This window comes from Rattus rattus, chromosome 7, assembly GCF_011064425.1.
Source record: "Rattus rattus isolate New Zealand chromosome 7, Rrattus_CSIRO_v1, whole genome shotgun sequence".
Lineage (NCBI taxonomy): Eukaryota > Metazoa > Chordata > Mammalia > Rodentia > Muridae > Rattus > Rattus rattus.
Window position 1 is genome coordinate 80,405,163 of NC_046160.1, and position 24,090 is coordinate 80,429,252.

The 24,090-nt window shown below is 36.7% G+C and overlaps 1 protein-coding gene across 4 annotated transcripts in view; it reads right to left on the reverse strand.

The window, feature by feature from the left end:
- Mdga2 (MAM domain containing glycosylphosphatidylinositol anchor 2) overlaps positions 1–24,090 on the reverse strand; it is an 802,265-nt gene that overhangs the window by 179,062 nt on the left and 599,113 nt on the right. For all 4 annotated transcript variants that reach the window (XR_004388487.1, XR_004388486.1, XM_032907846.1 and 1 more), the window contains exon 7: positions 9,770–10,099. Coding sequence is in view for 2 of the 4 variants with exons in the window: in XM_032907846.1 (XP_032763737.1) it covers positions 9,770–10,099 (330 nt within the window). In the remaining 2 variants the exon portion in view is untranslated. The remainder of the gene's footprint in view (positions 1–9,769; positions 10,100–24,090) is intronic.

The window sequence follows — 24,090 nt, forward strand, 5'->3', positions numbered from 1 at the left end:
AAAAAGGTCTTCTTTCTACTTTAAAATATATGCATGAGTTCGAATATCCCGGCCCTGAGTTGGAGGTATTAAATGTCCAAAGTCACACATTCACAAACACGCTGGGCACTTCTTTCTGTACAAAAGGGTTACCTGGAGGAGGGCGGTTCCCTTTATTTCCATTGCTCATTCTCTTTCAAACTGATCATAGCCCCTAGTTTTCTCACCATCATTTTTTCAATTTTTTAATTTTAATTTTTACCCTCTTCTTGGATGAGCCCCCTGTGTCTAAATGAATGCAACGACCCATGAAACTCATGTCTAAATTCTGATCGATTCCTGGCCTCAGACCTGACTTTCTATTGGTTAATTAGAGCATATTCCATCCCTGCATCCCAACTAGTTTATCATCTAACCTGGCCTTAGACTCCACTTTCTCACATTCTGCAGCAAGGGACCACACCTTAGGACTGCAGACGCAAATCACGTAGGAGGGAGTGAAGAAGGGCTCACCCAAGACACAGGTTTCCATACACATGTTTTTGTATGTGTAAAAAAAAAGACTTGAAAACATGTGTAAATATAATCTTACATGCAATCTATATACAAAAAAGAATTGTTTTGTTAAGATCCAAGTTGGAAGAAAGAGGGTTTAAAGTTCTTAGCTACTTAGTTTCCTTCTCCTTGAAGCTTAGCAGCTCTTGAGAACATTGCAAATAATGCGTAGCTGTGATCAGAACACTGTTAGAAATGAGATATTCACGAAACCTTTTCTCTCTCTTTTTGGTCAGTGGCTATGGTGAACGATGCCGTGAAGTGCAAACCTTCACACACACCATTACATCAAAGATTTAAAAGTCGGTAACTATCCTCTATCCCTGGGATTTCTTCTGAAGAATCTTTTCTGGGGCTTTGTCCCCAGCCTTTTCACAGATACTCTCTCTTAATCTTATTTTGTTATCATTTCTAATGAAGTGTCTCTTTGGGTTTTAAAGGAAGCCTCTCCTTCCCTGTAAGGCTCTGTAGACTGTTTTTTAATGCAGTTGTAGCCTTTCTTGATAATGCTCACCCATCTCAAGGCCTCATTAAGGCCTTTTTCTCCCTGAAAAAACCCAAAACCCAAACCCAAACTAAAACCAAAACCAACCAACCAACCAACCAACCAACCAACCAACCAACCAACAAAAAACCAAACTAATTCTGGAAGGGCAATAATGTGTCAGCTGACCACCTTTGCTCACCTATGTTTACCTATGTCTGGACCCCTTCCGTAACGTTTCCTCCTAATAGGAATGGTTTTCACTGTTTCAGATGTAGAAGAAACCTTTGAAAACCATTAGTAAAATCATTCTTATGTTCCCCACCAATTTTCTTCTAAAGGTGTTAGAATGAAATACCTCTAGGCAAGAGTATAAAATGTCTGGCTTGGCTGGAACCTATCAGTCCAGTTGGGCTGGTTCAGTCACCTGGCCCAGTGATCAGCCCTAGGAAGGTGGGCTCCACGCCATGCTAGAGATAAGCAAAATAGCTACTTAGAAAATAATAAATGAAGACACTGAAATGCTGCATTTTTCTTCTAAAAATCTCTAATCCTTAGTGCAGTAACGTCCTGATTCTCCCTCTGTAACATGTGACTACTGGTCAGCCGTGTGTCTAATCTCTAGAATAGCTTAAATGGTATAAACCTTATTTTAGCTTCCTTTCCCCTCTAGGCAGCTGTTGAGATTCACATCCTGCCTGTCCTTTGGGTATTTCTTTTAATGTAATAAAATTGCTCTTAATATCTGTTTTAATCCATTCTGAAATCATTTTATTAATAAGACTAGCAACCCTAGTGAGACATTGAGATTCCTCTTGTCAATTGTTTGTTTTTTAACCTCTGGATCATCATCCATTGAGTAGATCACCTGTCACCCCTCCTCGCTCTTCTCTCCCTTCTTTCTTTCTTCTCTTCCTCCCTTCCCTTCTTCATTTGCTGAAAATTATGTAAACTTGAGTTCATGAGGCCTGATAATACATTTCTCCTTTAAGTCCAGTGTCATTATTGATCTAGCTCAGGTGCCAACTTTGCTTCAAGATTCTTGCTGACCAGTGTCAGTGACATTAAAGCAAATGTCACAGTTCATGAGTTGTTAAGGTTAGTCAATGTAGATCACACTGGAATATTAGGAATTAGTCTCCATGTTCTTCTATTTTTCTCCTGGCCACTTTCCTATCATAGTTATTGAACAAATAATTTAATCAGATGTGCACTGTATTCATTAATTATTCCTACGTTTTGACACAGGTTCTTCACAAAGCCCCCACTCTCCTTCTCATTGCCGTTAGCCTTGCTCCTTGATTTTGAATTTCCAAGGCATATCCACTGTGTTCAATGTTGTGGCAGATTTTCCTCTTGACTCAGCCATTTCCAAAACTTTAGTAAGTTTTTAACTAACCTGCCACGTCCCACATTTATTTTGTGTTGTTTAACAACGTATCTTAAATTATTTAGCACATTTTAACATGGCACTTAGCCTTCTGAAGGCATTTTTTTTTACCCTAAAATATTCAACACTTTCTTGACCCTTTGGAAGGAAGATGTTAAAAGCACATGAAAAAGAATGGTAGCTACAGACACAATAAGCTCCTTCAAAGCCCAAAAGTATGATTAAATAAAATATTGTATGTGGAAAGCCGAAATAAAACTAAAATCTTCAGAGATTGGCTGCTTTTGTCTAACGTGCAATTTTAGCCAAGTGCATTATCTATTTAAACACAAATGAAGGTAAGGCACCTAGATATTCCTTGCTGTTGATTTGTTTCTGTACCACACACTAAACAATACAGGGCTAATGCAAGTCAGCAGAACTCTGGTGACTGTTTAATAATTTCTGAAGGCATTTTAAATTTTAATAAAGAGCTTTCAGATTTCTAATAAAACACATTTATGGAACAAAACCTTTTCCGTGAATAAACGATTGGAACAGGGAAGCATTCTTCTTGGTAAGCTTTATATACCTCGGTATGAATTATGTACTGAGGCCTCTGTAACACTGCTCGACATGTATACTACCCTTTCCAGAGGACAGGTGAAAATGATGGATGTCTGTGTGTACTCTTAATCAAAAATTCCCTTAATTTATGCACATGCTGAAAGAAAAGTACGTACTCTGTAAAAAGCTATATTGTAGTCAGGTGTCTCCTGGGAAATTCGCTGAACAAAATGTCCTCTTAAAACTCAAACACTAGCACGTCAGAGTTCAGGTCAGCTGCTGTTCGAGACTCACCCCTCTGCAGCTGTGCCTCTTTCCTCCCCAGAGGAGAGGGCAGTCTGTAAGGAGGAAGATGGGAAAGGCTCCAGAAAAAGCAATACTCTTTGTAGAGGGAAATCCCTACTGTCACCATGTCCAAATGCTATGTGTCACCCTGGCCTATATGAAGGACAGGTACAACAAGCTGTCACCAGCCTGGTTGACAGGCATGAAAATGCTCAGAAACATACTAGTTGCTCACGTCCTTGGTATCACACGATTGAAAGAATAATCCCAAGAAATTACTATTTTCTCAGGACTCTCCTACTGGGAAAGGAAACAACTGGAGCCTTTGGAGAATCCAGAGGAGGACACTGCCCACTGGACAAAGATTTCTAACTTTTCAGAAGACCTTACAAGAGAGACTTGGAGCTGAGAAACCATGGAAGGCTGTTTCATCATACATGCATTTACGTGGCTCTCCCTGTAATGCTCATGTCCACGCTTCACTGCCTATCTTGGTCCTTCTTGCCTTACGGCCATATTGAATAAATCTCCCGTTTGATTTTCACCATCAAGTTGGCCTTTTTCACTGACTTATTATGGTTGGCTAGCTCAACCTTGTTTTCCGGGGCTCAGGTGCTGACACGGAACCCTGGTAACACCACCTATAAATAAACACAAGCACCAGTCTTCATGACTTAAAGACTGTGCTTAATTTGCATGAAAACAATGCTGCCTGAGATCAATGTGAAAGTTTCTAGTCAGCCACCCTATAAAGAAATGGCCTTCCGGCTGGAGAGATGGCTCAGCGGTTAAGAGCACCTGACTACTTTCCAGAGGTCCTGACTTCAATTCCCAGCAACCACATAGTGTCTCACAACCGTCTGTAATGGGATCCTATGCCCTCTTCTGGTGTGTCTGAAGACAGCGACAGTGTATTTACATATAATATATGAATAAATCTTAAAAAAAAAAGAAATGGCCTTCTAACCAGGAGACTCCAAGTTCTTTATTTCCCTTTTACTAAGACTTTATTTTCTTTGTATTACAACTTTTAAGCCTCTCTCTCTCTCTCTCTCTCTCTCTCTCTCTCTCTCTCTCAATATATATATATATATATATATACATATATATATTATAAAATACACATATACTCAAATATATATGTACTATATATTATATCTCTCTGTTCATATATACTCACATAAACAGACAAATGGGATAATTACTAACACCACAACATCAGCGGTAGGACAACAATAGTGTCTCATGGATGAGACAGGAGGAGTTGAGCAGTAACAAAATAACCCGAAGGATATTTGCAGTATAGTTTTACAGTTCAGACTACTCCAGCAGATAGCAGTCAGCTGAGCAAGGCACTCTGTAAAATGTGCACTTGAATAAGACACAAGAGAAGTCCGAGACTTTGCATCAATCTTTATAAAGACTGCAACAGCGATTTTATAGGTAAATAGCAGTTTCATACTGGTTTAATTTAGTTTTCTGGCAAGTCCATATAGTCCATCTTTTTAGTTATTTTATTTTAATGAATAAGGTTTCAAAATTATAGCTCACAGGTCAGCATACTATGCCCACTGGGCACATATCCTTGCTCACTCTTTTGGCAATGAAATTTTAGAACAGCTATACCCATTCATTCATTTAGGTAGCTTAGCTGCTATTGTAGGTAGAATATATATTATAATAAAGTAGAATAGTTATAGCTGAACCATATGCATAGCTTGAGAAACTGAGAGCTACACTCCAGTTCTTCAACGACTGTTGGCTCTGTCCTTAATTCAACATGTATATGCATATATTTTATAGTTTTAAGGCTCTGTCCTTAATTCAATAAAATTCATATATTTTATGTTTTGGGGAATAATAAGGGAATTTTATTCTATCTAGTAACTTAAGTATTAATTCATAAATCTTAACTGCATAGTGTTTTCTTCTAATCTAAGCACCATTTCATGTTAATATAATAGTTCAAATTTCTTAGGGAAAACAGATCACCCCTCACTGTAGATCCATACTTTCCTTTTGAAATAGAAAAGAGCAAAGAAGCAGATCCAATGGAATAGACCCAATCAGTCTCTCCTTAGCCTCCTGTTTACCTCTGACTCTCTCTCTCTTTGTACACCACAGTCCCATGTTAATGAACTTTCCTTGAGCACCCATGCAGACACTTGCTGGCTTCCACAGTTACAATAATTAGACACATAGCAGAAACCTAAAACTGTCAAGTCACTTCAAGGTGGGCATCACTGTGCTTGTGCATTTATGTCTCTATCTTGCTTGATCCACAAAATCTCTTTATTCTCCCTGTTATATAAAATCACCTTGTATGCTAAGAAGAGAGAAACACAACCCTACAGTTCCATGCTGAGTCTTCTCCTGTGTTCACCCACCAGATGTTTCACCATTCATTCTAAAGACAACTAGTTGTGCTTTCATTTTCAAGAACTGATGCACATGTTTCTGAGTTTTACTACAAACATACAAGTTTTATTGAATCACGTGAAGGAGTCTATTCAGGCTTAGGAGCACCAGATCTTTCACCCTGAAGCGATGGCAAGAAGCAATAGAAAGTTAAAGAGAGAGAAAGAAACCACTAAAAGTAATATTTCACTCTACCAATTATGCTCATAAAAAGGAGTAGTGACCCTCTGATGATATTCTAAAATTTGAATTTAGCTGCTGATAATTTAGGCTTAAATTTGCATGAATTTCGTTAGGAGGCACATGAAGGATCTATATTTGACAAAACTGAATGGTTGCATTTAGACTTTGATACACTTAAATTTGTAACTGAGACAGTTACAGCGATGCGCAGAGAGAACTTTAAATTGCCTGAAGTCAAATATAGTTCTAGCAATGAAATATTAAGACCAGAATAAACCGATGTGATTTTCTCAGATTAATATCAATGCTATAACTAAAGCATAACTATCTGCTTTATCATTTTTATCATTTCCCCAGCCTCTGCTTCTTTTGCTTCCCTTGAGGTTCAAGTCTAATCTCAGCTCTCCACGAGACTGACTGTGGCTACATTGCAGAAGTACTCAGAGCATCGACAGAAGTCTGATCAAAGTTCAGGTAAAGTGTCTGTCTACTACAGACTACCCCAGGTTCCTGAGGACTCTGCTTTGAATCACCTAAGAGTAGCATCTTACTGAACTATATCCATACTGTACACACCACAGTATGTAAAGAATTTAGTAAAGGAAATGGAAATTAATGTCAATTTAAATTGAGAAAACAGAAATGGTTACAAGAACAATTTCTAAACTTACAGAACTTTGTGTGTATATGTGAATATTTAACTAATTAGAAAATAATATATAACTTATATCATGTGCATTGTATTTTCTTAGTATTCCATAAATTCTCAAATAGACATACCTTTCCTATGCTCTCTTAAACATAACTTGCCATTTTCATAAATCATTGTCTTTTAAACTATTAATAATTCTTTCAAATGACAAATTACCTTCAGGGATATTTTCCATTTCAGTCTTAAATGTCATCTAACAAATATGCTGACTGTGGGTTTGTGATCTAAGGAAGATTTCTGTGCTATATAGAAATGTCTCATGATAACAAAGCCTCATCTCATTAAGTGTCATGTACATATCCCTTAAAACAGAGGAACAATTGAGAATCAATGTAAGATTTCTGTGAAATGACAGACTCAGAAAATTTAATTGGAATTAAAGAATATCACCCTAGAATAGTGTAAATTTAACATCATAATATAATATATAATAATATAAAAGTGTTTAAGTGTAATAAAAATACTTGACCAATGCAAAATTCCCTGAAATGGTAATAAGTAGGAAAACCCGAAATTGAAAGGCATTTGTCATTTTTGCGGTACTGGCTTTCTATCATGGAAGCACATGTCCACTTCTTTAAATGTAAAAAAAATTATAAAAATTGTCCCATTGTCTTTGATTCACTCACTCAACCAAGTCATCTAAATTCCTTCTATATTCTCAGTGGTTTTATTGTATTCACATAGTCTGAAAATTTCTTATATGGTGTAGCTTGTGGCACCTCCTTTGTCTAACTCTGGCTTGTAACATCTGTTTTCACATGAAGAGCCATTTTGAGTGTAGACTTCTAATGTTACAAAGAGAATCCCAAATTCTCAGTCATGAGATCTGCACAGACTACTTTGGTGGGCCACTGCACTGTAGGTAACTTATATAAGCCAGATTCAGTATGAAGAGAGACATACTCATTAGTTTAAGTACTTCTCTCAAGTTACAATTTTCTGTATGTCCAGACTGAAGAACATGGCACTTGAATATTCAAATAAACTCACTAATCTTAAACTTGACTAAATCCTTTGATTTTTTGTCCCTTGAAAACCTTAACGGTTTTTGATGAGACCTACATTTTTAGTTTTATTAGACTGATTTCAACATCCAGCTTCTCCTATCTTGTCAGAGGCTGAAACATTAAATCAAGTTATACATACGGGTGCTGAAGAACTTTGTGTCTTGCCAATAGAAAAGTGAGAAAGAACACTAGTGGTCAACATAGGTAGAATAAGAAAAAACTACTTATGTAGAATGTCTGGTTCACGAATTAGATCATAGTTTTGTCAAACAACTATTTATTGAGTTCTGACTATGTGACATATATTCTCCCTAATGCTTAGATTATATTGAACAGTACAGAAAAAAAAAAAAAAAACCTCAGCTTTCACAGTTTCCCCTTGGGGAACATCAGATCTGCGTGATATGACTGGATAGAGATGGCATTGGGAAGGGTTCTATAAGCTTAGTAAACTTTTTATTTCTACTGTTGCTATCTTTAGAAACCAAGCAAACAGTTAAGATAATTTATTATGACTATTCTAATGTCTACCAGACTCTTCTTGAACAAAATCTATTGTCTGAATAACTTAAAATTTCCTTTTAGAATCTCTGAAGATTTGGCCACTTCTATTTTGTCATCCACAATTCCCAGTTTGAGTCTTAATGTAGATACCATATTTAAGGGACAATCAGAACAGTCTACTAACAATTTTACAAAGTTCCTTCTGTTGTTCTGTGCTCTATTTGTCAAAGATCAAAAGCCAATGGGCCATGTTCCCTTCAAATGAGTTTAATAAAAGCAATGAGTGTGTGTGTGTGTGTGTGTGTGTGTGTGTGTGTGTGTATGTGTGTGTGTTTGCTAATTCTCAAACAAAAACAAGTGAACAAAACAAGAAAAGCAAACAAACGATGTGGGATGATGTATATGGGTTGAAAATTCTGAAAAATTATCCAATAAAAATAAAGGCAAATGACCCTGGAGTTTTTCTTACTTTTAAAGGGAAATCTTACAAGATATTATTGAGCACAAGCTTGCCTACCATTCATTCTAACGTGGGGAGTGCATGTGTATCTGTTGATTGAACACTTGTCAACAGTTTTCCATCAACATCATAAATAAATTTATCTGATCATGCTAGTTCAAATATTTTGAGATCAGGTAGAGGCTTTACATAACCTGGGGTAGAAGACATGTTTCTTCTTACCTTTAATACTCTAAAGGCAATCTATGTGAAATTACTTTCATGTAGATTGTATACCAGATAAACACTGAATATACCTTATAACAATGAACAACAGAAAGTAAGCACATTCTGTTCGCCTTTCTTATGGACTTAGTAGTAAAACCAGTTCAGCATGAAGTGCAATTGGGAACCATGAGAGACATAAAGTCACAGGTGAATGAAGCAATATGGAGTGAAAATGATGCCTGACTGGAAGGAAACGCCAATTGTTAAGCACCTGCAAACGTGGAGCTTTTCCGCTGTAACTGAACTCTATGAGTTCACTTATGTGAGGGTCTTCAATTAAAACTCAATCTGATAACAGATTGGCAAAGTATACTGGGTCATTAAAACATCCTGAATGTTAACCTATCATAAAAACACTGGACGTTTCCTTATCTAGAGATGTTTGCTGAACACAAGAGAAAGGGTAACACATTTTCATTTTTAACTTTAAAATAATTCTGCTCCAATATATTCTTGCATCTAGCTCTTTGCATTGTGAGGATTTAGTACCATGGTATTTTCTGAGATGTCACATCTAATGCCAACTTTAACAAAAGCTATCCCTTAGCAGTGAAAACATTTCTTACATTTTTTATTTAAGTGCTCTTTAATCATTTCTCAAGGCTTATGTCTTATGCCTAAATAATTTTTGTTGAATTTTAAAGTTAAAAAATATTTCAGCCTTAGTCATTGGTTTAACTTTATTAATATAATTTCTAGCTCTAGAAGGGTTCATTAAAAAATTGGTATAAGTTTACCTTAAATCATAACTTTGTCACTGCTATTGATTTTATGTTCATAATTTTATAAAACCTCATATATTAATCTAAATAAAAATGAAAGCAACAATGTCTCAAATCAGATATTTTCTAGGTGTTCAGAATGGTAAAATTTTTAGATTTAGTAAGCTTCAAAAAATAATGATTTCTTAGCTCCATTAATTACATCAGAGTCAAATTTGTTTAAAGGAGTTTTGTACCACGAGCAAGCCTCTTACCTGTGCTGCTGGAAATGTTAACGTCAATACTGATATCAGATATTCCTCCTCCCTTCAGAGAGGCCACGCATGTGTAAGTCCCAAAGTCCGTGAATTTTAAATCAATGATATCCAAATTTGTTGTTCCGGGGGACACATCAGGGTCAGTCTGTGTAATAACCATCCGCTCAGAACTTCTTAATGGACGGCCATTTTTAAACCAACTGAATGTTAACTCTTCAGAGGGAACAGCTTCAACTTGGCAAGATATTTTCACCTCACGCCCAATCTGGATGTTGTCATCTTTGTGATAAGGATCAGGAGTGATCCAAAATCGTCCTTTTTTTAATGCTAAAATATAAAAAAATTCCACAAGGAGTTAGTGTCATTTTGATAATTGTGAAGGTTTGGTCACTCTAGGTAATCGTCTCTGGGCTGAAGTATCAAAGCAAAGCAAAATAGAATGAGCATTTGTTTCCTTTAAATCATGTACATTATAAATCTTAATAAGTCCTCCAGAAAATATAAATCTAAACAGGAACTCATTTCAACATTCTCTACACTGACTTTTTTAGATACATTAGGTCCTGCGTGGCAGTGATAGAAATATAATACTTTAATTCTACTCACAATTGTTACTCTAGCTATTATGTTTTTGTTGTTGGTATGAAAGACTGACCAAAAGCAGCCTGGGGAACGGATGTCTTTAATTCATCTTACATTTACAGCCTGAGATTGAGGGAAGCAGGCAGCTGAAGCAGAAATTGAAGCATTGGCCGTGGAAAACACAGTTGCTTACTGGCTTGGTCTCTCTGGCTTACAGGGCAACTCTCCTTAAAGGCACTCTAAGCCCACATTCACAGGGATCACATCACACACAGGGACTGGGCCCTCCTATATCAAGCAGCACTTAAAAAGTGTTCCATTGACACGGCTACAAGTCAATCTAACACAGTCAATAGTTCAGTTGAAGTTCTGCCTTCCCAAGTGTGACACATTGACAATAGCTAACTATGACAATTGTATTTAACTGTGCCATACTATAATTAAATATCATCACCATAGAATTTAAATCACCATGGACATAGTTTACCTAAAGTCATAGGGTCCTAAAATGTAAATATATAATATGGATCATCTAACCTAAAACCTTCCCAATACCATGGTTTTGGTACTTCATAATTTCTCAAGCAACTCACATGCTGTACAAAGAACATAATAGGAGAAGCTCTTCTAACATTATATCTACATAATAATATACATATATCTACATATAAGGAACAAAGCTAGTTTAGAAAGAATTGAGTCAATGCATTTTTATGAAGCACTTCTATATGCAAAATGTGAACTGTTGAAAATTATGTCTGTAAAACATTCTCCTAACTTTTGCTTCTTCTTCTTCATCCCACAGCTGTTGTTTTAAAAACAAAATCTCAAATGTTTGATTTTACTAAATGAAGAATCACGAGCCAGATGCTGGGGTGAAAGCCTGCAATCTTAAAGAGGCAGAGAAAGCACCCAGTCGACCTTCCTCTTTGAGCAGAGTCTCAGAAGGAAGAAAGCCCAGTTCGCCATTGCCGTACTGTCTTTAAAACAATGGCAACCAACTGTTCCTCCTTTCTATTTCCTGTGCGTCTATCTGTGCTCCTGATTTCCTCTCACTCTCTATGTTTTTCTCTGATATTCCCTCCACCTCTACTGGTTGTTTGCTCTGCCTCTTGACCTATGATTGGCTTATTCAACCTTATTTACAAGAAAAAGATAGCTGTTAGATTAAAGGTGTGTGATGGGGTTGAGCCATGCCACAACTAGAGAGAATTTTTTCAGTAGCAATCTCAGGGTTTACAGTGTGATCAAATGTCTTGCAACATACAACATGTAGATAGTTACAGTTAAAAAACTATGCTGGCTCCTTCTTGCAGAAGACCAAAAGAACCTCTTGAAGATGGCTCAGAGTACCTGCCATTTTTATGTCCTCATAACAAAACACTCTGGGTTTAGGGTCAGTGTTGAGGGATAAGCTGAGTCTGCTGTAACAGCTGACTGAAGGTGACTGGCTAGGGTTATGGCTTCCTAAGCAACTGAACTTGGATTGAAAGTGTAGACAAAACAGGGAAGAAGTTGTGTGGTTTTTTTGTTTGTTTGTTTGTTTGTTTTGTTTTGTTTTTTATGGCTGCTTTCCAGGTGAACATACTTTTTTGTTTGACCCTATTGTCTGTATTTCCCTTTACCTCAATAGTGCTCTACCTGTATAAGGAGCTGTATCAGAATATATTGGTCACACTCAACTTCAAAGCTGCAATCACACTGATACTTTCAGAAGTCAAGTACCTGTAGTGTATCTGGAGACACAAGAGGCTTTGCAGCAGCATTTGCACGGCATCTCTGAACTTAACAACCGTTCCCTCAGTTAGTGTTGGGAAGACCAAGGGAAACACAGAAGCTCTGCACATGTGTGCAGAATGAACAAGAGATGAGTATGTTTTTAATTGTAATTAAAACATCTCATCTAGATTTCCTTCCTTGTTAGTCTTAAGTGGTTTGTCTTCTTTGTTCACTGTATCTCAGGAGAAGTAGGTAACCATGAAAAACAATGTTTGCCTCTCTCTTTGTACTCAGTCCATTGTTACGGGGACCTTATCCAAAACTCAATTCTGCTCTAATCATTTGAGATGAAGAACATAGAAATAACCTTATGGAAATATATGTAGTCAATATTTACATTAATTTATAATTACTCAAAATATACTTGTTAAATTCTTATATACGCATCTAGGGAAACTAGACACATATACTTATGAAATATTTTACATGCTTCAGGTAATCTGAATCTCACAAAAGAACTCCACAAATTAACTTTAGAAAAGGTACTCTTGATGATAATAAAATATTAGAAGACAAATATTTTTAGCACATTTAATACTATTGTTTCTTACATTTTTCTTGATAATAGGCAATCCATGAATAGTATTTATGCTTAATCACACACTTATAAGTAAGTTATTGGAGGAAAAATTGATGATCCATTAGAAATTCTACTACCCAGGCTAATGTATTACATTTTCAGAAGCAGTGAAGGTAAATCCAGTGTCTCCAAAAACAAAATGTAATTTAAAAAGTAGTAACATCTGGATACTATATTTGGTACAATATAGTGTGTACATACAATTCAAGTGAAATAATAGTTGTACTGTACAAAACAGTTTGAGGGCAAGGAATATCCCCTTTACAAAAAAACATTAAAAATACTTAGAACATTTTGATTTTTAGTATTATAACTCATAAATAATTTTTATTTCTAAACATATATTTTCTTCACTTCTAAACTAAATACATGCATTTAAATAGAATTATTATTTATAGTGATAATGGTGAAAATTAAATTATATGCATTAACTTATTAAATAACTTTTTATTAATGGGAGGATACATTTCCATACTCTTAATGACTTTTTTACTCGGTGGTTTGTTGATTGACATATAAAAACAGATGTAGCTGACACTCAGCTATTCCTGTGATTGAGATCCACTTAGCACACAATACTATTGTGCTGTTCAGTCCTTTTTCCTGAACAGGAATAATACATTAAAGTATTATTGACACCAAAAACCATGCACATTAATCATCCAAATTGGATTGAAACTGCTAAACTCAAAAAAAAAAAAAAACCTGATAAAACATGTGAAATCAATATGCACATTATATGTTACAGGCTGTTTCACTCATGGAAAACCGATTTGTTAAATCCTAAGTAAAAAGATTAAAGATTATATAGCAGCAATCAATAAGATTAAATGTTGTACATAATTGCAGTATTTTATTGCAATATAATAAAAATGTATTTTAATGAATTAACTAAAAAACAATGAATAATGCCAAAAGATATTTGATCTCAGTACAATATCATTCAAGCAGTCGGCCTAAGCCAATCACACTAGACTTCCAAATGATACAAAATTCAAAGGGAAAAAAAACCCCGAAGAAACCAGCCTATGTATTTAACTTGAGGTAAAGAATATCAGAATAAGGACTTTGAGTCACAGTGCTGCAAAGCAATTATTTTACATTTGTTTGTTTTCCCTGTATCTAAACAACTGGCTATAGACACAGAAGAGAAATAGTCTAATGAAAATAAAATATAATTGGGAGTACATGAAGCATGTTCACCTACACTAATAGGAAAATGGAATTTATTAGATTTTTCTCACTCAATTTGTTTAGAAATCTAAAAGACTAGTTCTGTTAAAATATCATGTCCAGATAGCCAAATAACCCTATTAAAATGGGGTACACAGCTAAACAAAGAATTCTCAGCTGAGGAATATTGAATGGCTGAGAAGTACCTAAAGAAATGTTCAACATCTTTAGTCATAAGGGAAATGCAAATCAAAACAGCCCTGAAATTCCACATCACACCAGTCAAAATGGCTACGATCATAAACTCAGGTGACAACAGATGCTCCCAAGGATGTGGAGAAAGTTGAATCCCTCCATTTTGTGCAGATTGCAAGCTGGCACAACCACTCTGCAAATCAGTCTGGAGGGTCCTCAGAAAATTGGACATTCCACTTCCTGAGGACCCAGCTATACCTCTCCTGGGCATACACCCAAAAGATGCTCCAAAATACAATAAGGACACATGCTCCACTATGTTCATAGCAGCCTTATTTATAATAGCCAGAAGCTGGAAAGAACCCAGATGCCCTTCAATGGGGAATGGTTAGAGAAAATGTGGTACATCTACACAATGGAGTACTACTCAGCTATCAAAACAATGACTTCATGAAATTCATAGGCAAATGGATTGAACTATAAAATATCATCCTGAGTGAGGTGACCCAATCACAGAAAAATACACATGGTATGCACTTACTTCTAAGTGGATATTATTCCAAAATCTCAAGTCACCCAAGATACAATACACAGACCACATGAAGCTCAAGAAGAAGGATGATCAAAGTTGATCAAAGTGCATATGGTTCATTCTTTCTTAAAAGGGGGAACAAAAATATTCATAGGAGGAAATATGGAGGCAGAGTGTGGAGCAGTGACTGAAAAAACGGCCATTCAGAGCCTGCCCCACATGTGTCCCATATATATACAGCCACCAAGAATAGATAAGATTGATGACTCTATTAAGGTCATGCTAACAGGAACCGGATACAGATGTCTCCTGAGAGACACAGCCAGAGCATGTCAAATACAGAGGCGAATGCTAGCAGCAAACCACTGAACTGAGTACAGGACCCCCGTTGAAGGAATCAGAGAAAGGACTGAAAGAACTGAAGAGGCTTGAAACCCTATAAGAACAACAATGCCAACCAACCAGAGCTTCCAGGGACTAAGCCACTACCCAAAGACTATACATAGACTGACCCATGGCCCCAACTGCATATGTAGCAGAGGAGGAAGGCCTTGTTGGGCATCACTGGAAGGAGAAGTCCTTGGTCCTACCAAGGTTGGATCCCCAGTGTAGGGGAATGTCCAGGGGCAGGGGAGGAAGGAGGGTGAATAGGGAGGGGAACACCCTTATAGAAGAGGGGAATGGGGATGGGATAGGTGTCCCGCCCGCAACTTCCCGCCGGCAAGGAGCACGCGGACATTTAGAAATCCTTACTGTGATCAACTTTATTAATCTTAGAAGAGGAAGCCCCCTGCCACGCCAACATGGTGTGCTTATAAACCCCCTAGTGCCGCGGGTCCCATGATCTCATTAGGCACGCCCCGAATGGGCAAAGACCAGCACGAAGGCACTCTTGCACATGCGCACCCTTAACTTCCTGAAAGGGGGGTCGCTGACCTTCGCCATCTTGCAATGGCGGAGTTCAACCTGGCCTTCCACGTGGGGTGCAGGGAAGCCAGCGCCATCTAGTGGTGGCGAATGTTATTATGCCCTCTACAGATAGGGGGCTTATGTCAGGAAAACTGGGAAAGGGAATAACATTTAAAATGCAAATAAAAAATATCCAACAAAAAAAAACAGAAAAGAAAAGAAAAAAAAGGAATATCATGTGTGTAAATAGCAACTTGTAACTAGCTGAGGTCCTAGATGGGTTACCTAATTTCTATGGATCAAGTGTGTCCTTCATAAAACTGGGAGGTGAAGTACTAGGCTCCCTCAAAGCTCAAAGACCTACTCTAAGAAATAGTTTATTAGCAATAATGTTTGATCTTCAAAAATATAAAACAATTAATATAGTTAATAAGCTATAAATCAGGTCCCTCTATAATTAAACATATTCTTTTGGCAGTGAATAATTTCTAGTAGCTCACACAATGCTAATTTAATGTCATTTCTTTTTTCCAGTTAAGACCTCACCATTTTCAAATAAATCTGAGCTAAGTACTGAAGTATTATAGGTGTCCAATAGATGTTAGGTACTGTAGAACACTAAAGAAATTTTTAAAAAAGAGAGGACAAATTCCTTGTCCCAAAATTAATTTCTTGGGTGAATGTTGAAAATCCCCTAACATCATCCTAAGTGAACATTATACTTGGCTTAAAGCATCATTAGTTGTAATGAATGGACCTTGAAAGATACTTGTTAGTCTGACAGTGCATGCAAAAGTTTGGCATGAAGCTAAGCTCTACTCTTGCCAGTTTGGACTCATTGTAATATGATCATGATAGATTGAATCTTTTGCCTTAGGCCTGAGTGAAAGTACCAGCTTGAAAGATGCCTACATTGTGGATTCCACAGAAGGGGGCTATAAGATTTTATCTGCACTGTAGATAGCAGCTTAAAGTTGTAAAATATATCTTTTTTTAGACTGACGACAGTCAGCTCTAAATAGAACATATATGCCACATCCTGTCTTTCTAGCCTTGGGAATGATTGTGGAAGAAAAATAGAAAGAGTCTATGAGTCAGAGGCAGTTGAAGACCACAAAGAAACCATGGCTTCTATACACAACAGGGCAACTCACATTTGAATTCACAGTGGTTGTGACAGCATGCATAAGACCCATGTTCACCCAAGCCAAAATCCCAGCTCGGAGAGAGGAAAGAGCACTAAGTCCTACACCTAGTATAGAATTTATTGGCAGTTTGTCAACTTTTGGCATAAGGAGACTCATTTTTTTTTTTTGTATGACTGTAGATGTGGGTAACTCTACCACTCTCCAACAGAAGGTCACACATCCAATAATACTTGTGAAGCACAAAGTGCTCTTAACAAAAAACAAACAAACAAACAAACAAACAAACAAACCAACACTCCCACAAAACAAAAATCAATGTTGAGTGGACCAGGAGGATGGAGGTAGAGGGAAGGGAGAAGGGAAAGGGGGGTTGATCTGGGGAAGAGTTTAGATGGTGGGTGTTAAAATCAAAACACATTGTATAAAAGTCTAGACAAATTAATGAAATATTGAGAATAAAATTTAATAAAGTATTCCACGATGTAAATAATAAATATTAGCATAATAATAAAATAATTGATAGAGATAACTCAATAAAAATAACCACTGAGATTGTACGTTTTTGGAAATTATCAGATGTTACTTTTTGGACTTCTTAAAATTTGTTTCAAAAAAGATAATGAGACAGAGTGGCCTCCCTCCAATTACCAAACCAAGTTGCTAATTAGTGAAAAGATGAGGTTGCAGAGATAGTTCAATGGTTAAGAGCACTGGCAGCCCTTCAACATGTCCCAGGTTTGATTCCCAGCGTCTACTTGGCAGCTCAAAACCATCTGCAATGTCATTTCTAGGGAATCTGTTGCCTTTTGGACTCTGTAGGCAATAAGCATGCATGTAGTACACAGACATACATGAAAGCAAAACACCTGACATGTAAATGAACAAATTATGCTATTTGTATTCATTACACAAATAGTGAAATCCTTTCCATATATACCTCATCTTATGATCTCCATAGTATTCTGAATGATTTTTTTTTTACAAACTATTATCAGGAGAAATAGACAAAGAAAGTGACCAATGATATAATCAAATAAATAAGGCATTTTTATATACTCTACTAAAAGGAATTTAGTATTTGTTTAAGAAATGAGGTATTTTTCCAACCCCACCAGATGCCAAATGAATATTCAGTTGGAAATAGATTACATCAGGAAAGATATGAAATGGAATTAACAATAGCATATTTTAGATCTTCCTTTATAATTAGGAACCCATTGCCTTAGGGGATGATGAACAGCTTAGGAGCAAAGCCAATTCTCATTCTTTTGTATTGTATCCAAATCCATGTGTGTGTGTGTGTGTGTGTGTGTGTGTGTGTGTGTGTGTGTGTAAATGTATATGTATATATATTCAACAATTTTAATTAAACATAATATAAATGAGCATCTCAAAGCAATCGCTTTGCAGATACTAATTATTTGCATTCAGCATGAGGTGTCTGTTTTCATTTTGATTTTGTTTTACTGTCTTGCATTCTTGAGATTTACAGGGAAATGAGAGAGAAGAAGAAACAAAGAAATACACAGAGGTGAAGATCCAACCATATATGATTATCAAACTCTATTAATACAAGCCTATTGGTGAGAAAAAGACTAACACAGAAAGCTTAATTCCAGTGGAGGTTCTGTTGTGTGTACATCATGGATCATCAGTGCATACCATGATCATGAGACATCAGCTGTCTAACATTGCATTCACTGAAGGGTACATAAACTTCAGGCCAGAGTGCTCTTATGTGTATCAGAGCAGCAGATAAACAATTCCAATGAAAGATGGAAGATGAAGGAAAAGAGACATCCATGAAATTGAATATAGGTGTGTAGCAATGGTGGATGGGAAACTGGGTGTAGCCACCAGAAAGTCCCAGATTCCAGGTAAGCAAGAAGCTCCCAGGACCCAGTTGGGATGAGATTAGCTGAAATGCCCAACAAGGGGAGGGAGGACCTATAGAAACCATATCCAGAGGTTAGGCAAGGGCCCTGATAGGAGGATGAGGCCACCACTCATTTCCAATATTTAACCCAGAATAGCTCCTGTCTAAAGTTAACACTGAAACAATGTGTGGGGCAGAGACTAAAGGAAAGGCCATGTAGAGATTGCCCCGCCAGGGGATCCATCCCATATACAGATCCCAAACCCAGACACTATTGTTGATGCCAAGACATACTTGCTGACAGGAGTCTGATACAGCTATTTACTGAGAGCCTCTGCCGGAGCCTGACAAATACAGATAGGGATGCTCACAGCCAACAACCATTGGACTGAGCATACAGACTCAAATAGAGAAGTTAGAGAAAGGATTAAGGAGCTGAAGGGGTTCTGCAAATCCACAGGAAGAACAAAAATATCAACCAACCAGAGCTCCCAGGGACTAAACTACCAACCAAAGAGTACACATGGAGGGACCCATGGGTCCAGCTGCATATGTAACAGAGGATGGTCTTGTCTGGTATCAATGGAAGGAGAGGCCCTTGATCCTTCCAAGGGTCAATGCCCCAGTGTAGGAGAATGTCAGGGCAGTGAGGTGGTTGGGTGAGTACCCTCATAGAAGAAGGAGGAAGGGGGATGGGAGAGGGAGTTTGTGGTGGGGGTGTAATCCAGGAAAGGGGATGATAGTTAAAATGTAAATAAATAAAATATTCAATAAAAAGAAAAAATTAGAAAGAAAAAAAATTCTGCTTCAGAAAGTTAATCATGGTTGTGTTAAGGAAATAAAACAAAATTAAAAGTATGACTTCTAAGTGGAATTTACTTTTGTGCAGAACTGTTCAAAGCTTTGGATATGCTTGCTTTCTTGTTGCCACATTCCTGGAGGTTAGTTGTACCATTTTTTTTTCATTTTTTTATTTACTTAATTGTACACTCCAGATTTTATTTATTCCCTTCTCTGCTCACCCCCCACCCCCCGTCACCACAAGGATATCCCCATATCCCTACCCCACCCACCCCACAAGACCTCAAAAACTTTCTGGGATCTCCAGTCTCTTGAGGGGTAGGTGCATCTTCTCTGACTGAACCCAGACCCTGCAGTCCTCTGCTATATGTGTTGGGGGCCTCATCTCAGATGGCGTATGCTGTCTGGTTGGTGATCCAGTGTCTGAGAGATCTCGTGGGTCCAGGTTAATTGAGACTGCTGGTCCTCCTACAGGGTTGCCCTCCTCCTTAGCTTCCTCCAGCTTTTCCCTAATTCAACCAGAGGGGTCAGCAGCTTCTGCTCGTTGGTTGGGTTCACAGTTCTGATGTTTTGTGGAATTTTTTCTAAGTCACATGCCCCAGAAAACCAAGTGAGGAAACAGGACTACAGGATGACTCATGGAATCATTTTGAAAATGTATTATATTCCTGATGTCTCTAACATTTCCATTATAAACATCACAAAATAATCAATAAGATAGACCATCCAGGAAAAATTAAATTTATGATAAAAAGAAAGCCAAAACACAAAGAAAAGATTTTGACTTTTTATGTCAAGTATTACATGATACACTGATTTTTTTTCCTAATTTTCAGGTGTTCTTAAGCAGCTCCATCCTTTTTGATTCTTAAGACAGACAGTCTCAAACATACTCTCGAACATACACTATAAACTTTAATTATTTCTTCCTTAAAAAATTAAGATAGATTTTTCAAGCATCTTGCTTTACTGAACCAATGATTGACAAAACTTTTTAACAAAATATTCATAGTTTAGTTTGCTCCTATATTTGAAATAGAGACTTCAGAATATATAAGCAACATTAACAAGAAATGATACTATAGTGGTTGTAAAGCTGTAAGAGTTGAATCACTGTGGTAAGTCAATCTTAATTTTTTTAAGAAATAATTTAAATTTAAACTATATGTCATAGAATCTATGGCTTGAGTCAAAAGAATGGAGCTGTTGAAGGATAGTTGGGAATTTTTTTATGCACTGCAATGTAGGATGATGTCATACAGGTGAAGGCAGGAGCAAGATAGAACGAGGCCTGACATTGAACAAGGAAGGAAGGATGGGTTGGAGAAAAGTTTTAGAGAGAGGAGCCAAGAGAACATGGAGGCAGATGTTAAGATTCCTCTCTGCACATTTACAGGTTGTTATGAATATTCTTATGGGATGGATGTGTACAGGATTTTGTGTGTCTAGATGGGCAAACTGTATGTTATCTGGGCGGGGCAATTATATCTTATCAATTGGATCAGAGGTTATTGTGTTGTGTGTTCTTTCATGTGACAATTTAAGTTCAAGAGAGTATGTGGTGGCTGGAGATACTAGGCCTCCATGGAATTGGGATGTATATTTCTGACTTGGTGGCAACCTGTCTTGGGAACTGGATGGGTAGAGGGATTGTTGCCAGGCTTAGAGAGAGGCCATCGGCAGTGTGATATGGGGTAGAGCAAAGCAGGTGAGAGGTTTTGCTGACTGAGATGAAGACATCTACCAGATATTTTGGGGCACTGCGGTGCTGGGTCTAGTGTGGGATAAAAGACCCCATTTTATTTTTTTATAATTTTACAGCAACACACTGCCGGTAATTATTTTTCTATTTCCCTTTAAGACTCCAATTGCCAACCATTGACCACCTGAGTGGAAGTTCATTAACAGTGCATCTAAAACAAATTATACCACTTCCTAGAGCCAGCAAACTACAACAGGCATAACAATTTGAAGGCAGAACTACATGCTTAATGGTAGTGTGAGTTCTATTTTATTGTAAATTATCAAGGCTCCATTTATTTTGTGGGTTTGCTCAAAGTTAATCACTGCAGTAGTCATTCAAACTGTTTAATCAACGTGTGGCTGAATTGTAATGGTCATTTGACTTTTCTTACTCAATAGAACAACTGTGTGTAGAGGCCACTTAAAAGGGGAAAACTTACTTCCGGTAGGCCACATTATTCTTTTTGGAACATGCCCTTCCTTTAAAAGGCAGAAAGGTAGATTTATTTATATCATTTATTTATCATTAATGTCACCATCATTTTGTCATTCCTTTCATTTCAGTTTGATATTAAGAAGAAATATAGAATTCTCATAAATATCACGATAGCCTCGTAAGTGCCATGTGTAAGACTATTTTCACACTATGGCTACCATGTAAATGGCAGTTGGCATTTCCTAATGGCTATCACTAGTTATTTAAATAGGAGCATATTAGTCATATTAATAGGCACTATTTGCTGACCCTTTGATATTTAAAATTAGTATTTTGAATTCATATTTCCATCAAATGTCAAAAATGCCCCTTCACTATTAGAAAAATGTGTCCAATGTTATTTATCTTACTAAATTGTTTTTAAAAAATTAGGATTGGAAACTATTATACAATTAGATGGAGGTAGAAATACCTGGGATAGCATAATTCCTTTGAAATTCTTTTAAAAATAATATATCCTTAATATTTATGGAGGTGATTATGCTTCACTGTAAACCTGGCATAATTTGTGAGACTGGAAGGAATATGGAGTTACTATCATCTACTTGCTTCCTTGAAATATACTTAATAAACTATTTTTGAGAATGGGGAACAATGGGGAACAAAAGAGTTAAAGAAAAGAGAAGAAGAAAATGAGGAGAATAACTCCACCTAAAATGCTCTCATTGCATTAGGTGCTTTGTTTTACTTTGGATTTTGGTCTTTGGAGTTACGGCTTTCCTTTCTCACATGATTGCTTCCATCTGCTAACTTCTCTCACTGTTCCCTACATTCAATTCTCCTCCAGTCATCTACTTCCTAAGTTTCAGTATTTTTCTTCCTTAAGCTATTTCTTCAGACAAAGAATGTGTGTAGCTCGCACTTAAATATTTCTCTTTACCATGCCCATTTCTCAAGCCGCCTGTGGCCCATTTCTTGATAAAATGGTGATAGACCATTTGCCTTCAGTGTTCTCAAGTCTTCATTCGCTTGGACAGTTACACACAACTTGAGGCACTTTGACCTTAAAGACCCTGAGGGTAGTACTGGCCTTTTGACTGGTTAACAGTAAAGATTTCTAGTTCCTTCACATTTACATATTATTTATGTTTTATTTTAAATTTCTTCATTGTTAGGTAACATTTAAGACATTCTGCAAGTGGATTTTTCTCAATTGCCATTCCGTGCACCTCCATTCAAATTATCAAACAACAAATAAAAATCAAATCTTGTCGAGGGAGGAATGATTTCTGAATTACTGTGACACAACTGCAAACATGGAATTTTCTTAATATCTATGTTGTGTTTTGCTGCCTAGTACTCAGGTACATGAAATTACTGTGTGCTTCGTTTTGGTTCCAAAGATGAAAAAATGTTGTAACCATATTTATGTACATTTCAATACAGGAGAAAACATGTTGAAATAAGTTAAATATATTCTTTCACTTTGCATTGTAAAACAAAGAGAACAATATAGGTATATTGACTAATTAAACATAAAATACTTCTGTTGTTTAAAAATTGGCAGAAATTATTTTCTCTTCTACTTGGTGAACAGATGAAATATTAGTACCACCTAGTCAATATCATATAACCCTTCCTCAGGGTGATTGATGTTTGATGGTTTTCTTTCTGACTATAGATCCTTGCCCTTTCCCTCCAGTATGTGTGTAGAGTAATGCCCTAACTCTGAACAAGAAAAGAGACAGTAAATGATGGCTTAATAACATGTAGTGACCTTCTCTCCAATTTTGCATTCACTGTCTCAGCAGTTAAATTTTTCTCCCCTTTTGCTTCATTAACATTGAGTCCCACCTCTGTGCTTCATTGGAGAAATACTTAATGAAGTCTTGCACCTGCAAGTATTAAGTGTAAATTTGATTTTATAATACTAAATTAAGTCCTTTGAACTGTTAAGGTAGAAGAATTAGGAAGATGTTAAGAATTTTATGGTAACAAAATTTCAAATGCCAAAGAAAATGCTTATGGTCACAATGTACACGTGCTCATATACAAACTAGCAGTAGCATACATGCTAAGTGCCTCAATGACAGAATATCATATGAGTACAGGGAGTATTTGAGCGTTTGAAAGGTGAGCTTCTTTTAAGTCATGGCTTTTTAAAATAATAAACTTGGTTTAATATTTAATGTTCTTTTGCTCTCAGGTTCCTGATAATAATCCACAGAAAAGAACCTAAATTTGTTGATTACTAGCATGTTGAAGAATTGACAAAATGATGGATAGAGAAACTCTAGAGTAAAGTAAATATAATGTTTAACACATATAGTACTAAACATGTAGAATATTTTCTTTTTCATAGAATGTATGTTCCTTATTCTGAAGCCTTTAAAGAAGATTATATTAGTACAATTATAGGACTGTTTCCATTTCCAATAAGAAAATGTTTGCGAGTAAGTGATAGCAAGAATGGAAAATTAGAAGCTGGGCAAATAGGTTAAAGGTGGGGGCTCTGAAACCGAAGCTTTCTTTAGCTAAAAGCCAAAATGTCACTGGACAAGTGA